Source organism: Protopterus annectens, chromosome 10.part0 (assembly GCF_019279795.1).
Source record: "Protopterus annectens isolate FY-2018-M chromosome 10.part0, PAN1.0, whole genome shotgun sequence".
Classification (NCBI taxonomy): Eukaryota; Metazoa; Chordata; order Ceratodontiformes; family Protopteridae; genus Protopterus; species Protopterus annectens.
In genome coordinates this window covers 1,714,707,858-1,714,731,025 of record NC_056744.1, presented here as the reverse complement: position 1 = coordinate 1,714,731,025, position 23,168 = coordinate 1,714,707,858, and the positions used below count along the sequence as shown (strand labels likewise).

Genomic DNA, 23,168 nt, shown 5'->3' with positions numbered 1-23,168 from the left:
CATACATTAAAAGAATATCATACCCTATAAGAAGGTGTAGAAATGTTTCTAACTCCGTACTGTGGAACTTGAATTTAACTAGATCTCCAGATTTTTTAAAGGACTGTGTGAACTAACATGCGCAGCCCACTACCCATGAGGTGCCACGGTTATCCTTTCATCTTTGCTTTAAGTTCCCTTTCCTTAGAGATTTGTATGTCAAACCTTGCCCGACATGTTAGCAGATTTTTGCTTGCCATTACAACTGTTGATCTCTTGTGGCTGTGATTTCTATATTTTATTCTCTTTTTTAATAACTTTCTCTCCCTGTTTTGACCTCTGTTTGATTTCCATATCTATTGAATTCTGAAATGTTTTTCTATGGACAGCAAGGGTGTTATCATAGACTTTGTTTTCTTCATGGGTTAGAATTTTCACTGTTTTTTAACGTGATTATATTAACATATAAGCACACAGTCCCAGAGATGCAGACCAATACATGTGGTCTGTTTCTAGGAAGCCCATGCTTTCTACAGATGAATTACATAAAGTCTTAACAAACACTATTTTTTTTTACATAGAACTTGACAGACAAAATTAAATGTTCATGTATTCCTATCCAAAAGTTTCAACAGGTTCTTGGGCCAGCCAATCACGCCACACCTGTAAGTTAAAACAGTGAGCATTACTTTTAGTCTTAAATATACCTTATTAAATTTGTTATCATCTGTTCATAGACATTTATATACGCCTTTCTGTTATGGTTACTTTATTTGACATTCTACTCCAAGGTTGACTTTTTGTAGAAGCTTCACTTTTTCTGCTATACATGCTGATTTTGCACATTTTGTCATAGCTAAATGCCATTTTTATATCATATGGAAAGGTTTTAATCACTTGAAATTACACTTTCTGTTACTTGTCAAATGGCCTGCATAGTTTCAGACATACCTGTCTACCAGCTGACGTTGAAAATCTGGAAAAAGGCTCTTGAAAAGTAGGTGCTAATTGTCAAAAATCTGGACTTCTAACTAGCATGAAATTTGTATACATAATAGCACAATACCTCCTACTTTCAGTTGGACTGTGAGATGCTGCCACACAAGAACACAAATTTAAAGAAATCCTGCGAAAGTTATGCAAATTGTACGTAGAATAGTTGTTTTATTCAGATTAAGCTTTGACTACGGCTGACAGTTTACATCCTACTGATCACTTCTTTACCTGTTTATATGGATCTGAGGACAAGAAAATGAACGTGAACACAAGTATAAATGGAGTGTTACTAATCATGAAATCATAATAAAGTGCTTCACATAACTGACCATTACTTCCTTAGTTCTTTAAATGGGTACTAATTTTTGACATCAGGCCATTCTTTCTGGCAGATCAGGCAGTCAGCATTCCACAGGTGAATACTAGAATTTTAAATAACCAGACAGCTACAAACCAACAACAGGTAACAACCCAGAGATGATCTTGTTATTAACTTTTAAATCATTAGTTATTCACATAGTGAATGCTAGTTTATGAACACGTTATTGCAAAGTTTTCAATCTCCTAGCTGAAGAATCAGGGAAACCCCCCCCCCCCCCCAAAAAAAAAAAAATAAGGGAATAAAGTTCAAAATCATGGACCATTTTTAAAATATTTCCCTTGTTATTGTTAAAAGAATAAGATTTGCATTAACTTGCATTTTTTGAAGAATATGACCTATGAAAATTAAATGCCCAACAATATCCAGTGACTAATTCTCAATGATTAAAAAAAATCACAAAATTTACAAGGGACAGACAATTCCAGCCATTATCTTAATTATATAAGAAAACTGGGAACTCATCCACTCTCACCATAATGCAACATTTACTCTGCCCTAAATTTGTGCCCACTGTTACTCATCAGTCCACATTGTACAACGCTTTAAATTATCAGTTGAGTAAAATGTAACTTTAAAGCTAATACAATTATAATAAAAGTAACGCTACAATTTAAACCTCCGAAAATTGCAGACATAGACATGGAGTTATTCCATACCTACACAGACAGTAACGCTGTTGAACTTAACATTTCAGCATTCAGTTCAGACTTCAGACCTGCACTGTAAGTGCTATGCATTCGCCAGTTCACTCTATAAATTTATAGCACCATCATGGCACGAGCTGAAATGGCTCCCCATGAGTTGCAGCATCGCCGTTAATGATTTTGGAAAACTGCATTCAGTTTTAACTAAACTGGGTTGTGCTTTGTTAATGGTAAGTGTTTTAACTGATTATAGGGGTGTACATGTGTTTTTCCGTGCCTTGATGTTGTATAAATCCCATTAATCCATTAGTACTACTGGCTTAATATTTCTTGTCCGATTCTGTTTTCCTTTAACCCTCCATACTGACTCCATACAGCTTTTTACAAGACAAGAACATTTCAGAGTGTCGCTAGGAACCACAAGCAGTCACCATTGTGACTTTACTGATGTGGTCACATCAACAGGCATAGCAGAACTCCAGAGATTAAGTTAAAAGGGCACTTAGTGATGCTCTTATTTTTAGTTTGAAATTGATATTTCCCAACAAATTTGGGATAGCAGAGATTAATGGTTTCAGATCATCCATAAAGATAAGTTGAGCTGACATTTTGCAGGATTGTTTTATGATGTCAAACCATATCCATGGCCTAGCCTGTTAAATGAACAGCTTAATGTAGTGAGTAAAAGGCAAAACAGTAATGTCAAAAAGAATCACCGTGGAACAGAGGAATATTTAGTCCCTTTTTTAGATTCTCCAAATATGTAGGGTTTAAGAATGGATCCTGCTGTCTTAAGACAGAGTGCAGTTACAGTTAATGTATTTAATTATGTATTCATTTATATATATATATATATATATATATATATATATATATATATATATATAGGGTTCCCTTTAAATCAGCGAACGCTTAAAATAGCAAACGCTGATTCATCGACCCATTAAGAGCAAAACCTTAAAAATCCCAAAGACATGGAACAGTGATTTGTTTTCCTAGGGAAAAAAAAAAATCGCTGGGCCATTTTCAGGACTTTGCCATTTCCTCCACTGTGGTGCGATCTCGGAGTTGGTATATTTAAGTAGGGGGGTGTGGGGGGCAAAGCCCCCCAATTTCTTTTGTGTTTTGACCTTTTTTTTTTTTTTTGTGGAACAGCGATTTTTTTCCCTGGGAAATAAAAATCGCTGTTCTGTGTCTTGATTGGGATAGTCTGACTAGGCAGAATAGCTAACAGTTACAACAAAGTACAAAAATAAAATACATAAAATAGTAAACACAAATTCTTATATCAACATTTAGAACTAAAAATGTAGTATCATAGAAAAAAGCATTAATAGCATACAGTGTGTGTATGAGGATTACAATGGGTTAACTAGTTGAGCGCTTCCCTTCAGAAGTAACTGAGCAGATGTCTGTTTGAGGTAAAACACCGTGATGAGAAAAAGTGGGCAGACAACTGAAGAGACTTTGACTGTATGTTTTAGTTTACACAGGTGCTCTTCATAGTATCATCAGTGTACACTACTACGTAGCCACACCGCCTCCTTCTGCATTTCATATGGCTTTACCTACATTGATAACATATTTAAGTACGTAAGTTTGGAAATTATTTTATAGTAGCCCACTTGTTTCTGCAACTACTAGGCCTGCTTGGGTGCCCTTTTTCTGATTCAGTCTAGTTTTTACTTTAATGTTTTCATATTTTTTAATTTGATTACTTTTAGTATGCAAGACTGTATAGTTGTTGGGTGTGGTTATTTTGATAATAAATGCTGATTTGCCCTTTAATAAAATGGTTTTCATGACTCTGCTTTCCTAATTGTTGGCAGTGGATGACCCACTGTGGTCAATATTTCTTAGTTTTCAGAATTATTTTTTTTCATATTCATAGTGCATCTCATCTACCTGTATAGGGTAATGTATGTACCACTTCCAATGTAGCAACCTTGACACATTACTGTGTCTTTCAATACACAGATCCGCATACATAAATATATCAAGGCCTGCAACAAGATGGTTAACTGTTTATAGTTCTGTTCTGTTATGCAAAATCTATCTTTGTGTGTACATCCACATTTTCTAGAAAAAAGTTAGAAATGCTGTGTTGGTCCACTAACAAGAAAACACACAGAGACACTGTTGAACAGACATGTTGTAATACCTCTTATTGGACCAACATAGGATTTGCAATTATTCAGCCTCTTGGACTAGCAGGAACCCTTCCTGAATAAAAGGTCTTTAATGCCATATTCTTCTCCAGTTATGACTTTTTCCCTTGATGTTTCAGATTTCTTGTGATAAATATTGCTTTCACACATTAAACCCATTAAGGCCAAATGTCTGTCTTATATTACATGAAAAAGTTTCAAATCATTTGTTGTATTTTCAGTTGCTTGTCAGATGAACTATAAACTTTGAAATCATTCGTAAAATGGAAGTGAGATGTCATTTGGCAAGGCCATTTGCTAGAACTCCAGCTTTAGCCATAGACAGCTTAATGGACTGAGAGAAAGGCAAAACAGCATGGACTGAGAGAAAGGCAAAACAGCAACAGAGACAATTAATCACCCTGGAATCTCTCTTGTTGGATTTTTATAACTGTGATAATAAATTTCCCTCTTTTTTTACTGCTGATTGTAAAGTGGTTTGTCACTATTTTATAGTGAATTCTATGCCATTTATCAATGAACAGTGTACTTTACACATTGATAAGCTTGAACAATTAATGGGGAATACTACCAAATGCGTTTTTAGTTAAATATCCATACCGTGCTTAGGCCCCACCCCTTTTCACAGTTCTCTGTCATGGTTTTAATGATGGGTGATTCCATTATGGTTTTCATTTCATATATTTTTTCCCCTTTCAGCTGTCATTGCTGGACTTTAAATGCCCATAAGCTGTGAATGCAAGTTAATGGTCAACACCTCCTAGAGTGGCTTGTACGTTCTCAGTAAAAGAGGAGTGTAATTCTTCCTCTCCCCCTCTGTGAATGGCTTGATGGCGTATCAGATTACTGTTATGTGAAAAACACTTACTGCATTCCGTGCATTTATATGGTTTCTCCCCAGTGTGAATTTTTTGATGGGCTCTAAGCGTACTTTGCCGTGTAAAACTAGTACTACACTGATCACATTTAAATGGTTTTTCTCCAGTGTGACTGATCTGGTGTCGTATCAAATGACTATGCCACATAAACCATTTGTTACATTCAGTACACTTATATGGCTGCTCCTCCGTGTGAGTCTTTTGGTGATATAAAAGAGCACTCTTTTCTGTGTAACACTTACCACATTCTGTACATTTATATGGTTTCTTCCCTGTGTGAAGAGCCTGATGGCATATCAACTGACTATGCCACATAAACCATTTATTACATTCAGTACATTTATATGGTTTCTCCACCGTGTGAGTCTTTTGATGGTATACAAGAGCATTCTTTGCTGTGTAACACTTACTACATTCAGGACATTTATATGGTTTCTCCTTTTTCTTAATTTCTCCAAATGTGTGCATTTGTTGATGGGCTCTAAGCGTACTTGGTCTTGTGAAACTCTTGCTACATACAGTACATTTATATGGTTTCTCCCCTGTGTGAATGACTTGATGGCGCATCAAAATACTGCTCTGCGAAAAACACTTGCCACATTCAGCACATTTATATGGTTTCTTTCCCGTATGAATGGCCTGATGACGTATCATGTCACTGCTCTGTGAAAAACACTTACCACATTCAGAACATTTATATGGTTTCTCCCCGTGTGAGTTTTTTGGTGATATAAGAGAGCACTCTTTCCTCTGTAAGACTTACCACATTCAGGACATTTGTATGTATATATTTTTTCCCCTATGCAACTCTTAGTCTTTTGATATTTTATCAGATCATTCTTTTGTACGAAACTCTTAATACATTCAACGAAATTACATGGCTTCTCTGCTGTGTGAGAATTCTGGATTACTGGAATCTGCTGAACAATACAACCTTTATCACATTCAGAGTTCTTGTTAAAGTTATGTTCTGAGGGAGACTGTGGTACAAGAGTAGGCTGAAGAATGGCTGAGTCCTTTGCAGGCTGACCACACTGCTGCAACTTTTCTGTTGGGTGAGGTAATTCAGGTGTTGCACTGTCACAATCAGAGCTCCTGCTACAGATATTTCCAGGGAGAAGCTGTGGTGCATGTGTGTGATGTAGTTTTTCACAGCATTTCACATGCTGAGTGCACTTTTGCAGATTCTCTGATGGGTGATGCAACTGAGGTGTTTTATTGTCAGATTCAGTGCTCTGGCTGCATTTATGTCCTGAGTGGTGGTGTGGTACAGGAGGGAGACAAAGACTCTTGCAGCCCCTCAAAGGATGAGCACACTGCTGTAAATTCTCCGTTAAGTGATGCAGCTGAGATCCTTCACCTATAAAGAGATTATTTATTAGTATTTTATCACAACAAAACAAACATATCTTATATTTAACCCCCAGCAGTGCATGTGCATTGTTTAGATATTTTAAATATTATAAATCTATTCTCTGTTATAAATTTTTCTTCCTCTTTTTTTTTTTTAATAGGTTAAAGCAACTCTACCTTTTCTACAAGAACTTGATCCTCAATGAACACCTGTAAAAGTTGCCAAAACACCAAAGAACTGTTACAATAATCAAACATGATCAAGCTAGACAAAGAAAAAGAATAATACCCATAGGAATACATCTCAACTTTTTTTCACTACATGTAGTACAAATCTTACAGTATAAGTAACCATAATTTCACCTTCCTGTAGTATTACTTAATGTTTTGATATAACATTGATTATTTACTTCTAGTAGCACTTGAATGGACCACTTTGTACTTCAAAAGATATTTTTGAAATGGAACACTTTAAACCAGCCCACTACGATTGCCAAACTTCAATGAATAAATAAGCAAAACATGTAATGCATAGGTGACGTTAACATAGACTGGAACAAAATTAACAACCTGAATCTAGCCATATCTGTCAATCTATTCAACTGTACTCAATTTACTAACTTTATCACTAGACCTAACAAAATCAATCCTCCAGGATCTACCCTGGACTGGATCCTAGCTACCCACCCTAACAACATCTTAGGCTCAGGCATCCTTCCTGACTCTATTAGTGACCACCTGCCTGCCTTCATCCACCGAGCAATCCATTCCTCCCCTCACCAGCACCAATACATACATACACATAACCTTAAAAACTTCAACCCTATAACTTTCTCCAGCACTCTCAAACAAACTGGAACAATCTAAAAACACTTCCTCTAGACAACACAGTTGATTACTTTAACTCAGCTTTCCTAAATGTACTCAATTCCCAAACTCCACCGTGAACTATACGAGTCAACCCCAACTCTGCCCCACGGTTAACTAAGGAAACCAAAAAATGTATGCAACAGAGATAAATGCTGGAAACTTTCTCAGCAAAATAAACATCCTGAAACCCTTCTTAAATATAAGCAACTCCGCAATCTTACTAAAAGACATATAATCAAAGATAAACAATCCCACTATATTAAACTCCAAGCCAACCACACCAAAAACACCAAACAATTCTGGAACTCCATTAACTCACTTCTCAACTCAGGTGCCAAAAACAACCCTTGCCCTGACACTACTAAGTCTGATCCAGAAATCAACACTCTATTCAACTCCTTCTTTACTAACTCTATAGCTGAACTAACTAAGTCCTTCCCAAATAACCCACCCACACAGGTTAGTCACTCTGCCCCAGCCTCTAAACCCAACTCTCCCCCTACTTTTGAACTTAAACCAATTTCTACCTCCTACATAAAAAAACTTCTCAGCAAACTAAAACAATGCTCCAATGCCCCAGATAACATTCCATCTAACTTCTTAAAAATTGCTGCAGACGGAATTGCCCTCCCCATTAGCATCCTAATCAACAGATCCATACAGGAATCTTATGTCCCCAAGCTGTGGCATGCTGTCTTTATACATTCTCTCCACAAAGGTGGTAAAAATAATAATACTTCAAACTTTCACCCCATAGCCATCCTCTCCCCAGTATGAAAAATATTGGAAAAATGCATTCACATCCAACTAATGCCCTTCCTAACCAAAAAACACCTTATCTCTCAAACCCAACTTGGTTTCCATCTTGGCCATAGCACTATAACTGCTCTTCTCTCATTCCTAGATATAGTCAACCATGCCCATGACTCTGGAAAAATAGTTTCTACAGTTCTATTAGATCTCTCCAAGGCTTTCAATACAATCTCCCATACTCATCTCCTAAGCCACCTTGCTAACCTTAACCTCTCTCACAATGCCCTAGCCTGGTTCTCAAGTTACCTATCTGACAGATCTCAAGCTGTAAAATGGAGAAAAGGCACCTCAAACTTCCTTCCCACCCCTACTGGAGTTGCCCAAGGATCCATTCCTGGCCCAATGCTGTTTAACATCTTTATCAATGATTTCCACTCTGCCATCCCAAATACGAAAATCGTACAATATGCAGACAACTCCACTTTAATCTGCTGTGCCACCAACCTCCCGTAACTTCAATCATTCACTCAAACTGCCTTCTCCACCACTGAGAACTGGATACTATAAAATTACCTATCTCTAAATGCTAACAAATCCAAAATACTACTTTTCCCTCCCCCAAAATCATCCCGTCTTGATAAAAAGTACAGTTGTGTGCACTTACCATAAATGTAGATATTTGAGTGTATACACTGTTGCAGTCATTACATTTGGGTTATCTGCCTGCAGGTAGCCCTCAGTCGGCCTGAATACCAGAGTCTTCGATTCCTGCGTCAGATGATGTCTCCTCTTCCATGATGAGGTCGTCAGGGGTATAAAACATGCAGCCAATGCCATTACATCAGTTTTTCTTGCCCCAGATGTCAGGTGTCCCCATAATGGGAAACAATTACATGTTATGTTACACCTCCATCAAAAAGCAAATACACCAGAAAGCTCAAATACACCAAACAAGAAGGAAAGGTACAGCCAAGAGATGTCAGGGGGCTGGAGGGTAACCAGGACTGCAACAGTGAATACACTCAAACATCTACATTTATGGCAAGTGCACACAGCTGTACTATGTTCTTTGTGTTTCACTGTTGCAGTCATTACATTTGGGTTGATTCCCAAAGCTAAGGAAGGGAGGAGGAAGTTAAGGAGCATTAGGGCCAGCTATTAAGCCCTGCAAAACTGCAGTGGCAAAACCAGCTCTGGATTTAGAAAAAATAGGCATGTGGTAATGTGAAGGTATGTACAGAACTCCAGGTAGCAGCTTCTAGGATGTCCCTGGTGGGGACACCTCTGAGAAAGGCTGTAGAGGTAGATGCAGCCCTGATTGAGTGGGGTCTGATCCCCTGTGGGATAGGTTTTCCATGGTGCTTATAACAGAAATGAATGCAATGGCCAATCCATTTAGAGATGGTTTGCTTTGAAATAGCATTCCCCTCTGCCCCTGCAGCAAATGCCACCAGCAGTTGTTCAGATTTCCTTTGAGGTTTAGTCCTGTCCAAGTAGAATCTAAGTGGTCTGTGCACATCTAAGGAGTGCAGTATCCATTCCCCTTTGTTCTGTGGATTAGGAAAGAAGGTTGGCAAATGAATGGACTGATTAAGAGCCACACTGGATACCACCTTGGGTATGAAGGAGGCATTGGTTCTGAATGACACTCTGTCTGCTTGAAAGATGATGAAAGGCTCAACTGCCATAAGTGCCTGTAATTCAGATACCCTTCTTGCTGAAGTGATTGCTAAAAGGAATGCTGTTTTCCAAGAAAGGAATTTTAAATCTGCAGTAGCAGCTGGCTCGAAAGGAGGAAGAGTGAGTTTCTCTAATACAAAGCTAAGGTCCCAAGCCGGAGTTGGTGCTCTCCTGGGTGGTCTTAAACTTTTGGCCCCTCTGAGAAACTGCTTGAGCAGTGGATGAGAGAAGAGGGGAGGTTCTGTGTTATAATGAGCTGAAATGGCTGAGGCATGAATTTTGATGGAGGAGAAAGACAGGTGCTTGTGAAGCATCTCAGTTAAGTATTGTAAAATCTGAGGTAAATTGGGCACTGCTGTGCTCATCCCTTGAGATTGGTTCCAGGCACAGAATCTTTTCCATTTTTCAGCATAAGATTTTCTAGTACTAGGCTTCCTTGCTTCTAAAATGATATCCGTCACTGGTTTACTGAGGGATGGTAAAGGAGAGATTAAGTAATTCGCCAGGCTGCTAGGTTCAGTGTTTGAAGCTAAGGGTGCAGAATCTGGTTCTTCTGCTGAGACAACAGGGTAGGGATCTGAGGCAGGTGCCATTGAGCCAACAGTGACACACTGCACAAGAGGGGGTACCAGTGTTGGAGTGGCCAGTCTGGTGCAATCAGAATCTTCCTTGGTCTGTCTTGTTTGATGTTTAGTAGTACTTTGGAGAGCAGAGGAGGAAAGGCATAAACTGATCGGTTTTTCCAGCTGAAGGACAGAGCATCCACTTTCCAAGCTTGTTTGTTGGGATTCCTTGTGCAAAATTTGCCCAAGGGGGCAGTCAGCTGAGAATTGCTTGGAAGTTTTTAAAGGAAGTCATTAAAACAGTTTACCATGGGGGGGGGGTTATTACTCCCAGATTTGGAAGTGGAGGCCCCCCCACTGCTTAGTCCTGTGCGTACCCTGGGACTGAAGCCTGGGTGCTCTCCTGGATCTGGGTTTGGACTGAGAAGGTCTGGAAGAGGCAGTAAAGGTCCAATTCTTGGAAGGCCAATGTCTACTAAACCTTGGAGGTTATACTTGTAAGAAATCTTTAACAGTTTGCATAGATTTAACTTTTTCCTCCATCTTTTTAAGAACTTCTTCTGCCTTGCTGACAAACAGGCGGTCCTGATTTAAGGGAGCATCCAGTAATTTCGTTTTAACATGATCTGGCAAGGATTGCTCCTTAAGCCAAGCATGCCTTCTAAGTACAGACCCAATTACAGCAGCCCTGCAACATGCCTCTAGTGAATCAAAACCACATTGCAACGTATGTTTTCCAACTTGTTCAGCTGAATGCAGTAAATCCTTAGTTTCAGCACAATCAGGAATCAACATCTTTTTCTGTTTATGCAATCCAATAATATGCTGCTAATACTTTAACATATGAAACTGGCAGTTTAAGGCCCTAATGGCCAAAGTTGCAGAAGTGTATACCTTCTTACCCCACCTATCCAGCTCCCTGGAGTTTCTATCAGAGGGGGAAGGATTTTTGGCAGTAGTAGCTTTAATGCCCTTGGGTCCCTGTGAAATGGTCTCAGGATCCGCAGTAGGATTTTTGAAAATGAACTTGTGAAAGTCAGGGACCCTGTAATATCTATCAGGTTTTCTGGGAGCAGGAGGTAAAGAGTCAGGGGCCAAGCTAGATTCTGAAAAGGCATTATCAACAATGTGTAGTACAGGAGATATGGCTAAAGGCCTATGCTGGGGCAGGAGTAAGAAATCCCTAAGCCTCTTTTTAGAATCAGAGAAATCCTGACTTTCCCAACGAAAATGCTCCCTGAGGGTATGCAAGGTTTCACCAAAAGAGAAATCCACTGAGGGGAGCAGAAGGAATAGAGTCCTCAGAATCAGAATCCTCATAGGTAGATAAGGGTAAATCCTGGACATCAGAGGAAACAGAAAATTCAGAATCCTGGTCAGAAGTATCATAAGCAAACTCAGTCCTAGGTCTCTTAGAGGGGGAAGGTTGGCTTCCCCTAATTAAAGTAATAAGGTCTTCAGCCATTCTTATCATTTGTTTTTTAGGCAAAGAGGCCTGACCATGCAGTCTGGGCATCAGTTTTCTAGGCATGGTTCGAGGTTTAGGCCTTGAAGAAGAAGATGGCATTGGTTTAATATGCAAGTCAGTAGGCCTGAATACACCCACAGAAGACGATGCCTGCACAGCGGCTCCGGACCCATCCAAGGTAGGGACATCCGCAGGTTCCACAGTTGAAGCATCTCGTGGCATACCAGACTCCAAATGAGTCTCAGTAGAGGCCTGCGAATCTGACGTAGTGGGTATCAGGGGTTGTGAAAGCACCTCACTGAGTACTGGCGAACTGGCGACTGGCTTAAGAGAAGCGTCGTCTGCAGCTTTGGACCTAGGCGGCATGTCTCTGTCTTTATCTTTGCATTTTTTTGAAATGTCGGTAGTCGGATGGCTTACCAAAGACATATCAGGATAATTGAACAGAGCACCAAAATATTTAGAGGAAAATATACCGATGATGGATAGTTTGTGGTTTAAATAAGGCACAAAACTGACAATGAGGCATGTTGTGGTCAGGGCCTAGGCAAGGAATACAGTACGAATGAAAATCTTTATGAGGTATTTGCTTTCCACAAGAAATGCAATTATTTACTTTTACTGACATCGGTTTAGAGGAAGAAAAGGTTTCCACAATGGGGTACTTATTAGCTTTTAGTTGAAGACTTTGGTTCTGAAACTCCAAAACGAAAATTTCAGGAGTCGGCCAACCGGCACTTGCGAACTGTTTCTGCTTCAGGAACCGCATGGCTAGAAAGACTGATATAATGGCGTCAGCTGCATGTTTTATACCCCTGATGACCTGGCGTCATGGAAGAAGAGACAGCAACCGATGCAGGACCCAGGACTTTGTTAATCAGGACGACTGAGGGCTATTACAAGCAGATAACCCAAATGTGATGACTGCAATAGTGAACCACGAAGAACATCCTGCTGTTGAGCCTCTTCCCACTGATTTGGGGGCAGGTCTGGCCAACCATTTGGGGTTGATAAGGTGTGGAAGTGGAATCTGTATCCTTGGAAGACTATATTTAAAACCCATTTATCCTGGGTAATGAGTTCCCAGTTTTTTGCATGCAGGGCAATCTTTCCCCCTAAGGGAGCAAGCAGTTGAGCAGGGCTTGGAAGGTTTAAGGTTAAGTCATTGTGACAGTTTTCCATAGGGGGGTGTCTTACTACTTCCAGCTTTGGAAGTGGGAGCCACCCACTGTTTAGGCCTGTGTGTGCCTTGAGACTGTAGCCTAGGTGGTCTGCTGTTCCTGGGTTTGGACTGAGGAGACTGGAAAGGACCAATTCTTAGAAGGCCAATGCCTACTAAATTTGGGAGGCTGTACTTGCTGGAAATCTTCAACAGTTTGCATAGAGTTAGCTTTTTCCTCCATCTTTTTAAGGACTACTTCTACTCTGTTGCCAAACAGGCGGTCTTGGTTTAAGGGAGCATCCAGTAATTTAGCTTTAACATGATCTGGCAAGTTTTGCTCCTTAAGCCAAGCATGCCTTCTAAGTACAGACCCAGTGACAGCAGCCCTGCAAGATGCTTCTAAAGAATCAAAACCACATTGCAAAGTATGTTTACCAACTTGTTCATCAGAATGCATTAAAGCCTGTAATTCTTTGTTCATCACAGTCAGGAATCAACATCATTTTCTGTTTAAGTAGTTCCCATAATATGCTGCTGGTACTTTAACAGATGAAACTGGCAGTTCAAGGCACTAATGGCCAAAGTAGCAGAAGTGTACGCCTTCTTACCCCATCTGTCCAAGGCCCTGGAAACTCTATCGGGGGGGGGGGTAGCCTTAATTCCTTTAGGTCCTTGAGAAATGGTCTCTGGGTCCGCAGAAGGATTCTTGAAGAGGAACATGTAAGAGTCAGGTACTCTGTAATACCGGTCAGGTTTTCTGGGAGCTGGAGGTAAAGTGTCTGGGGCCAGGCTGGATTCCAAGAAGGCATCATCTACAATTTCCAGAACAGGAGGGATAGCTAAAGGCCTGTGTTGAGGGAGGAGTAAGAATTCCCTAAGCCTCTTTTTGGAGTCAGAGTAATCCTGGCTTTCCCATTGGAAATGCTCCCTAAGACTGTGCAAGGTTTCACCAAAATAAAAATCAGGAAAATCAGTCCTAGGTCTCTTAGAAGAGGGGGAAGGTTGGCTTCCCCTAATTAAAGTAATAAGGTCTTCAGCCATTCTTATCATTTGTTTTTTAGGCATAGAGGCCTGACCATGCAGTCTGGGCATCGGTTTTCTAGGCATGGTTCGAGTTTTAGGCCTTGAAGAAGAAGATGGCGTTGGTTTAATACACACGTCAGTAGGCCTGAATACACCCTCAGAAGCCAGTGCCTGCACAGCAGCTCCAGACCCATCCAAGGTAGAGACATCCACAGGTTCCATAGTCGAAGAAGCATCTCGCGGCATACCAGACTCTGAATGGGTCTCAGTAGAGGCCTGCGAATCTGAAGTAGCAGGTATCAGGGGCTGCAAAAGCACCTCACTGAGTACCGGCGAACTGGTGACTAGCTTAGCGGAAGCGTCGTCGGCAGTTTTGGACCTATGCAGTCTGTCTCTGTCTTTATCTTTATGTTTTTTCAGAATATCGGTAATCGGATGGCTTACCGACAACATTTCTGGATAGTTAAACCAAGATCCAAAATAATTAGCTGCAAAAACAAACCGGCGACGGATAGTTTGGGGGTTGAATAAAGCACAAAACCGACAGAGAGGGATGTCGTGGTCTGGGCCTAAGCAAGGAATGCTGTACGAATGAAAATCTTTATGAGGTATTTGCTTTCCACAAGTAAGACAATTGTTAACTTTTACTGACATCGGATTAAGAGCAAGAAAAAGGATCCCCAACGGGGTACTTAGCTTTTTTTAAAGACTTCGGTTCTGAACCTCGAAAACGAAAATTTCAGGATTTGGCCAACCGGCACTTGTGAACTGCTTCTGCTTTAGCCCCCACGTGGCAAGAAAGACTGGTGTAATGGTGTTGGCTGCATGTTTTATACCCCTGATGACCTGACATCATGGAAGAGGAGACAGCATCCGACACAGGATTCGAAGACTCTGGTATTCAGGCCGGCTGAGGGTTACCTGCAGGCAGATAACCCAAATGTAATGACTGCAACAGTGAAACACAAAGAACATATTCTTTCCAAATTAGAAGCCATAACAATTCAACCACAGAAATTGTTCCCTAAGCCAAACTACTTGGGGTTACTATAGATGAACACCTAAAATTTGATACCCATATTCAACTAAATATCAAGAAAAAACATCAAAAACTCGGCCTGCTATACAGAAACATCGGGTCTATATGACAGTATCAAATGGACTAAATAGTGAATGCTATTTAGTCGATCCGATACTGCTGAAATGGCAAAATAACAAAGTCACGGAACATCGAATTTTTTCCCAGCGAAAAAATTTGGTGGGCCGTCTTCGGGACTTTGCCATTTCCTCCACTATGGTGTGATCTCGTAGTTGGTATATTTAAGTAGGGGGTGTGGGGGGGCACAGGTCCCCACATGGGGGGTGTGGGGGGCAAAGTCCCCCACTTAAAGTTGTGTTTAAGTTATTTTTTTTTTTTTACGGAGAAGCAAATTTTTTCCCTGGGAAAAAAATTGCTGTTCCGTTTGTTTGATATTTTGTTGTTTCGATATTATCGGTACGATGAAATAGCTATTTACATTGTACAATAATATGATAGAGACATGAAACATCCACTATCTCTTTCTCCTTCTACTAGACAAACCCTCTCCACTACCTACCTTCTTCCCTCACTAATGTATGGTGCTCCTCTACTAACCTATCTGCCTCCATCTCTTCCAAAATGGAAAGCTGTTATAATACAATTTCAAAATTCACCATGAAAGCCAAATACTCCTCCTACCATTGCTCTGCCCTCCACTTACTAAACTGGCTAGAACTTCCCAACCATCTAGACTACCTCCAACTTACTACTGCCCATAGGCTATTAATTAACCCTACTATATGTCCTGCACTATCCAACATCCTACAACCATGCAACCCTAACAGGCAACTTAGATCTGCTCACCTAAACCTAATCACTGTCTACAAACCAAACCGCCCTGGAGAACAGCACCTCCTGTCCTTTTCCTTAGGCAAAAAATGGAATTCTCTATCTCCTTCATTACGAACCACAGAAAACTTTGACAACGTCAAAACCCAACTCCATTCCTACTTTTTCTCTAATTGGAAGTGTAATTGCACTTTCCCCATCTAGCCTTCTCCTCTCTCTACTCTAAATTGTATTTCCATACTACTCCTATTTCTAACAACTTAGCTCCCCCCTGGATATTACTCATTCTTCAGTGTTATCTCATGTACATCATGTAAATATTGTAAATAGTTTGCTTTCCCTCCCCCCCAACATTTGTACTTGTTCTGCCATACTGCCATAACAAGACTCATATTCTATGTAACCATTGAAACACTCATGTCAACATATGACTCACATGCTATGTAACCAATGTACCACATCATGTCTCTGATTTATAGTGTATTTGCATCTTTGAATCTTAATTTTAATCTGTTGTATCTTAATGTATCTACATCTTTGAAGCTTAATTTTAATCTGTTGTATCTTAATGTTTACTATGCAATGTGGAGCTTTTCTCCGCGAGCCTCCACTGAAAACGAGCTCCTGAGCCCAGTGGACCTCCCCAGTCATCAAAGTGAAATAAATAAATAAATGATCAAATGAGAATGCAGTTAAACAAAGTGCAACAGTTCATTTAATGTATGCAGACTGCTAAGTGTACTGCACATGTATTTTTCTATATTTCATCCACTGGTATATAAAATATTTTTATTCTGTACTGAGGAATTCTGATGGCTTCATTGAAAGATGTACTTTAATTTGCCCAGAGAAAAATATTCTACATTGTATGCCAGTCTTGCAGAAGATACCAAAAACAGGGATGGACACTTCTAACTATAATCTGGACCTAACAAATGTTCATCTTCCAGAGAATTGTGGGAGTATTGACACTGATTTCAGGAACCAGGCTAAACAAGTGATACAACGGAAGTGGCCTCACACTGTTCAGTTCTTCATAGAGCATAGCTTAATACTAGGCTAGCTACTCTTGTGGGTCATTTAACTCATTCACTCCAATGGAGCTCAGGAAGTTTGCGCTGTAACTTCCAATGGGTGGAACCCAAGTCTTTTGACAGATTCAAATTATTGTCCTCACATTTCAAACATGTTCATATCTCTAGAACCACAGAGGCTATGAAAGAAGTGTAAATGACAAACTGTTCAGCACAAACTATTTTTATAGTGGTAGTATTCTTTAGGTTCTAGGTCTTAATCTGAATTTTATAAGTCACAGTAAACACAGTAACTATTACAAATGTAATATTTTGTAAACTTAGAATATCTCAGCAACCACTCAGGTTACACACACACACTGCCAGAAGCATTTCATTCATCAAGCTGAGGGCTTTCATGTGAGACTAAGGAGTTCTGTCTCTGTTATTTGGTCATTGAAATATCTAGAAAAATGTGAAAATTGTATCTATATAAATTAATATCATAAAAAACATAGATAATATCTATTTATCTGCACTAGATAGAGGTCAAATATTAATGCAGTTGAGTTTGCCATTGTATAAGCTTTGAGATGAAATCTTTTAAAATCTTGCCCATAGCATGGTTTTGAAATTATTGATGCAAATATGAACAAGCAATATTTGACGCTTAGAGGTGTCAGGAGGAGTTAACTGCAGATGTACCTGGTGGCATCACTCGGATGTAATGAGTTTAGCCTAGCCAATTTCCCTTTCAAAGGTCAGACTCAGACCTTGTACCTTGTGTTTGTGAGGTAAACACCTTAACCATTAGGCCTAACATTCTGATTAAAAAAATATATAAATATTATTGCCCCTAGTGGCAAGAGGATGACATGGTTTGTGCCTATGCCTTGAGTATCTTGAGACAAAAAAGGTGTTTAGGATGTGACGGGTTTTGCATGGGAAAGAATGAGAAGCCACTAAGAAAATGAATTTATGAACATAATTATGATATTAGGAAGATAATTGTTGATAATTCATTGGATAAGCATGCCAACTATTATGTCACTTATACAAAATTTACCTTTGTTATAATAGACATTGCTGAAAGAAAACCTGGGGAGGGAATGTGAACAACTTATTGAATATAAAGAGATACTGTGGCAGTTACGATTAAATGCTGAAATATCTCCAGGGTGTCTTTGCAGCTAGTTTTGAAGCTTTGGGCATCAAAATTATGAATATAAATGCTCATATGTAGTTTTGTAAATGGGGAATCTGAACAAATATTGCTATTTTTATATTCTTAAGAGCATTTGTGTGATTTTATGAAGATGGGAATTTTATATATATTTTAGCAGTAATACATTAATTTATAAGTCAGTACAGCTTTTTTTAAATGTTATTGTGTTTATAAGATTCTGTAGATGGTAACGAAACATTCTTACTTTATTTACGTTTAGGAAGTGGTATATTGGAAATGTACTGTCTCTTTAAATATTTGTGTAAGCCTAATTTGGAAAGTTTAAAAGTAAGTGAAGTTAAAGACTGTATTATTTCTGATGAATTCTCCCATGAGAGATGAAAGCACCCAAAATAGTACTATGTGTCATTTCCATTTACTTATTTTTAAATAAAGTATTTTCACCCACATTATGGTGTTTGCATTTCTTGCACTGCATTTTAGAGGGATCCTGGTTGTGTAAGCAGTGTGTGCCCCATTTTTGTTTAAGGTTATTCGTCCTACAACTATGTAGTTCTTCAAGATATGGATTCTTGGAGAAAAATGGAGACAACTTCACCTCTTGTAGATATAGATAATCTAGCCTGGGACTTTTGAAGAAGAGCCAAGCCAGAGCTGAGACAAGGGTCTGACTTGGCTCCTAGAGTCCATTAAGAGCACAGCCAGAGAACACAGTCGGGGCAACAGCTAGGTTAAAGAATGCTCCTCCAGCCTTTCAAACTTGAACAAGAATCTAGAGTTACAGCCAAACCTACACTGACATTGCTGGCATTCACTCAATTAAGAACGCTAACAGAATGTCTGTCAGAACCCCTTCACCTTTCTTTAGTTATAGGTCTGCTAATATTGAAAAATGTGAAAAAAAGTATAACATATACATAACCACTCTGTATGTAATTAACAGAAATGTTTTGCCTTGGATGGTGATTTTTATTTATTTTTGTGGTCTAATGACAATTTTAGTGCACATTAGTTTGTCCAGACCTTGTAAGAAATGGTCAAACAGCTCCAAAGGCAGAAACTGGATATAAAACTAAACTTTGATAACACAAGTCCTTGAAGTGCTGGATTTGTTAGTTTGATGTAAGATCCCACAATAGTAGCAATAAAAAAGTACTCAGTAAGCTATTTAGGTACAAAATATACTACCCAGGTTGAATGTGCTCTTTATACCACCTTTGATTGTGAAGTTGTTACAATATATAATGACAATATAATGGACAGCTCAGTGGTGCAGCGGTAACGTTCTTGCCTCACAGCAAGATGTTCTTGAGTTCGATTCTCATTCTCGACTGGAGTGCCTTCTGTGTGGAGTCTGATTGTCCTCCCTGCATTCATGTGGGTTTTCTCCAGGTATTCCAATTTCCTCCCACGTTACAAAGACATGTGCCTGGAGCGTTTCTCCTTGGGCTTCCCCTGAAAATTGGCTTTGTTCCAAGTTGGACTTTCCTGGTAAACAAATGTTAAATACAAAATAAATAAAAAAATATAATAATAATAATAATGGCCACTTTGCTCTTTGATACATTCTGACCCTCCAACAAACCATATCATCCATAACTGCCCTTTGTTGTCATATATCACATTCCCCACAAAAATGATACCCACATTCTGCACACTAACTTCTCAACATGAAGAAAGTGAAAAACATTAAGAACCAGAGTAATTTTACCGTTTCAGCTTACTGTTGGTAGACAAACACACTGCCACCCCACAAACTGTATCCTTTTTATTTGCCAGCAGTGACTGTGTTGTGACCTTATGAATTTCTACACCTCTTCTCCAAAAAGGTAACCATATTCTGTGCACATCTGCAATGCATGATGGTGAGGAGAGTGAATCAAAAAATAAACAATGACTACAATAATACAGTAAGTTTAACATGTTAATCATGGACAAGATTACTAACTCCACCTCCCCCCCAACACATGCATGCATGCGTACAGACACACACAGACACACACACACAACACACACACACACACACACACACACACACACAAACCAAGCACATCAAAGAGTGTTTTGCCATCTGCTTGTATGGCGCACCCCCCCCCCCCCCACAAGGCAGCCACTTTCGGTGCATATTTCTCTCATGAAGAAACTGAAAAGCATGGTAGTATCAGTAATGGATTTAAATTTATTCATGGACTCATTCATGTCCACTGACTAGCTGGGACACACAACTATCTAGAGTGTCTCCCTACCCACCGAAAAGAAAATATTTATGTAGTATGTAGTCTTCTGATATTACTTTGTAAAGAAAATTAGAGAAAAAATAAAACTTTTGTTTTTAATATGTAGCTCTCAGAAACTAAACTCTATTTCCCCCACGAGATCTACAACACAATAATAATCACTTTATTGATTAGCCTAATTAACTTATCCATGGACTGACCTTCTAAATGGTTAGCCACTTCTAGTAACAACTACAGCTTTTCTTAAAAATAAAGTATTACATACTTAACTTACTCCAAAAAAGCATCTCTCTCACTGGACATTCATTCAGCTGCAGTATTCAGATGTGCAGATCTGACCTAACAAAAAGCAACGTCATCCTGCAGGTTCAGTTTAAATCAATATTCCACCTTCTCCACTATGAGGCAAAAACAAAAGAAAAAAACATGCAATTGCAGCTCAACTCATTCTCAGCTCTTTAACCTAAGTAGTACTTGTACTCGGGCTCAACTGTGGCTCGAGCCGTCTCAGGCTGTCCTTCCTCTGGTGACACAGGCACCCTCAGTAGGGAGTCTGAGCACAGGATGAGGATTAACCCATGGCAGGTAAGGTGTGTTTTGTTGGTACTGAAACCATGTTATGGTGACATTACACTTATCAATATCTTCCAGTCTTATGGAGGGCTTCTAGAGATGGTGGTTTATCTCTGAGGAGTCTACCACTGAACAGAACTTACATACTGTTCTAGTCTAGTCTGGCTAGGTTGGTACATGGAATAAGGTTCACTTTGCCTATAAAATGCATTATGGGAAGATGAAAGTTTTTTCCTAATACACAAAAGATACAGGCTATTATACCTGGCAAAGCAGGTAGGACTGTCAGCTGTTTCCCTTCTGGCTGACAGAAACTGCAACCCCATCAAGTGACACCAACCACTAAGCCAACTACCAACCATTTGTTTATATTCAGGTATTATTCTTAGTGAAAGTAAGATATTGCCAAAGACTAGGTGCATACCAGTCATAAATGTACTCAGAAAGCCCAGTCAGGTACCTCTTTCTCCATATAATCCAAGGAAATATGTCTCAAGTCATTTCATCTATCCATCCACCCACAACCCATTTTCCCATTTTTGCACATGGGGTCATACCTCTCAACCTGGAAACATCAGAAATCTGGACATGGGCCATGAAAAATAGGTACAAATCTGTACGCTGATTAACATCTCATTTGCATACATAATTATGTAACCCCACCCACTCCAATGGAATTGTGGGATACCAACTTTCAAACACAAACTGAAGAACAGACAACCAAAATATGACACCAGACCAGAGTCCCCCTGCCTGCAGCCATTCCAATGTCTCATTATCTGACTATTTCACCCCATTTATAATAAACACTAATGTGTGCAACTGCATACTACTTTACTTCTGTAATAAAGATTTGGATTTTATTTTTACATTTTGAGGCACATCATCAATGCACAAACACTAACAGACATCTGATAAATAAAGCGATACTGTTTCACAATGAAAATAGACTTGGTATTAAAACTTCTCTGCTCTTGAAAATCACATTCATTGAAACAGTATTGAAACCACTTGGTATTAAAACTTCTCTGCTCTTGAAAATCACATTCATTGAAACAGTATTGAAACCTGCACCACATCCAAAGAAAATACATCTGGCCAATAAGGGATAAAGATTACCTTTGGGCCATTTTCAAATCATTGGCCCCTTGCACACATATGTGTTCTTTCATTTGATACACCTTCCTGACTTAAGTTATATTCCTTGTATAATACAGCACACTTGTTAGAGCACATTTTAAATGTATTGTTTGAAAGAACATTTTTTCCAGTAGGCCGTACTGTAGGCAACGAAACAAAATGCATGAACCAATAATGACAAAACTGCCCAATTCAGAACATTTCCATCATAAAAAGTCTACTTCCACACACACACTATAAATAGAATGACAGTAGAGAAATCCATAGGCATCTTGCACAGCTTCTCACACTTTCAATTTCAGGGTTTTTTTCAGGGGGGGGGTCAAAAGTTCAAAAACCAGGGACACATTTTAAAAACCAGGGACACATTTTAAACATTGCTTGTATAATTCTGGAAAGTTGCTAGAATAAAACGTGTTACCCCCATGCATGTTACTGGCAAGTCTTGACTTGAACCCAGAACACTATACACACGCACTACAGTTAGTGCAACATACCACTATGCTAAATCAGCAGTTTAAACAACAGGAAGACTGAAACTTAATGGCTATCATTTATTGAATTCAGTTCTCACTTCTCACCATAGCTCTCACACACACACTTTGTTCAAATGAATGGCAGCTCCTAATACAGCAGCTTAAGAATAATGGCAGCAGTCCATGCATTTAAAATAAACAGCAGAAAACTAATGGCAGCTGGTTCCTGTTCACACTACACACACTAACACACACACACACACACACACACACACACACACACACACACACACACACACACACACATTGTTCAAATGAATGGCAGCTCCCTACAGCAGCTTGAGAATAATGGCAGCAGTCCTTGGCCCTCGCATTTAAAATAAACAGAAAACCTTTACCTGATACCAGTCCTGAATGGCAGAGCTTTCTTGGGCAGGCAACATTTTCTCAGATAGTCCCAGGCTCCCAGAATGAACGGCAGGCTGCAGCTTTCTTTCTCGGCCTCGGGCAATACAAGTGATAAAGTCCCAGTCCAAACGAATGGCAGGCAGGCGGCAGCTAAGTGTTTCTGTTTTAACAGGATTAGCGATTTGGCGGCAAGCTTTTCAAATGCAGCAACTGCTTGCAGCCAGCCGGAAATGATGACTCGAGCTCAAGGAGCTCAATTCTGACTGGCTGGTAGTGCTGACGGAGCTGACGTCATCGCGCACGTGATGACGTCAGCTCCAACAGCGCGAAAATTAAAAAAAATAAA

General features: G+C 39.5%; 1 protein-coding gene across 1 annotated transcript in view; it reads right to left on the bottom strand.

Moving 5' to 3' along the window:
• Positions 1–4,138: 4,138 nt before the first annotated feature.
• LOC122813952 (zinc finger protein 879-like) overlaps positions 4,139–23,168 on the bottom strand; it is a 104,305-nt gene continuing 85,275 nt past the window's right edge. The window contains 2 exon segments of the mRNA XM_044086496.1: positions 4,139–5,760; positions 5,763–6,407. Of these exon segments, the coding sequence (XP_043942431.1) occupies positions 4,913–5,760; positions 5,763–6,407 (1,493 nt within the window). The 3' untranslated portion in view covers positions 4,139–4,912.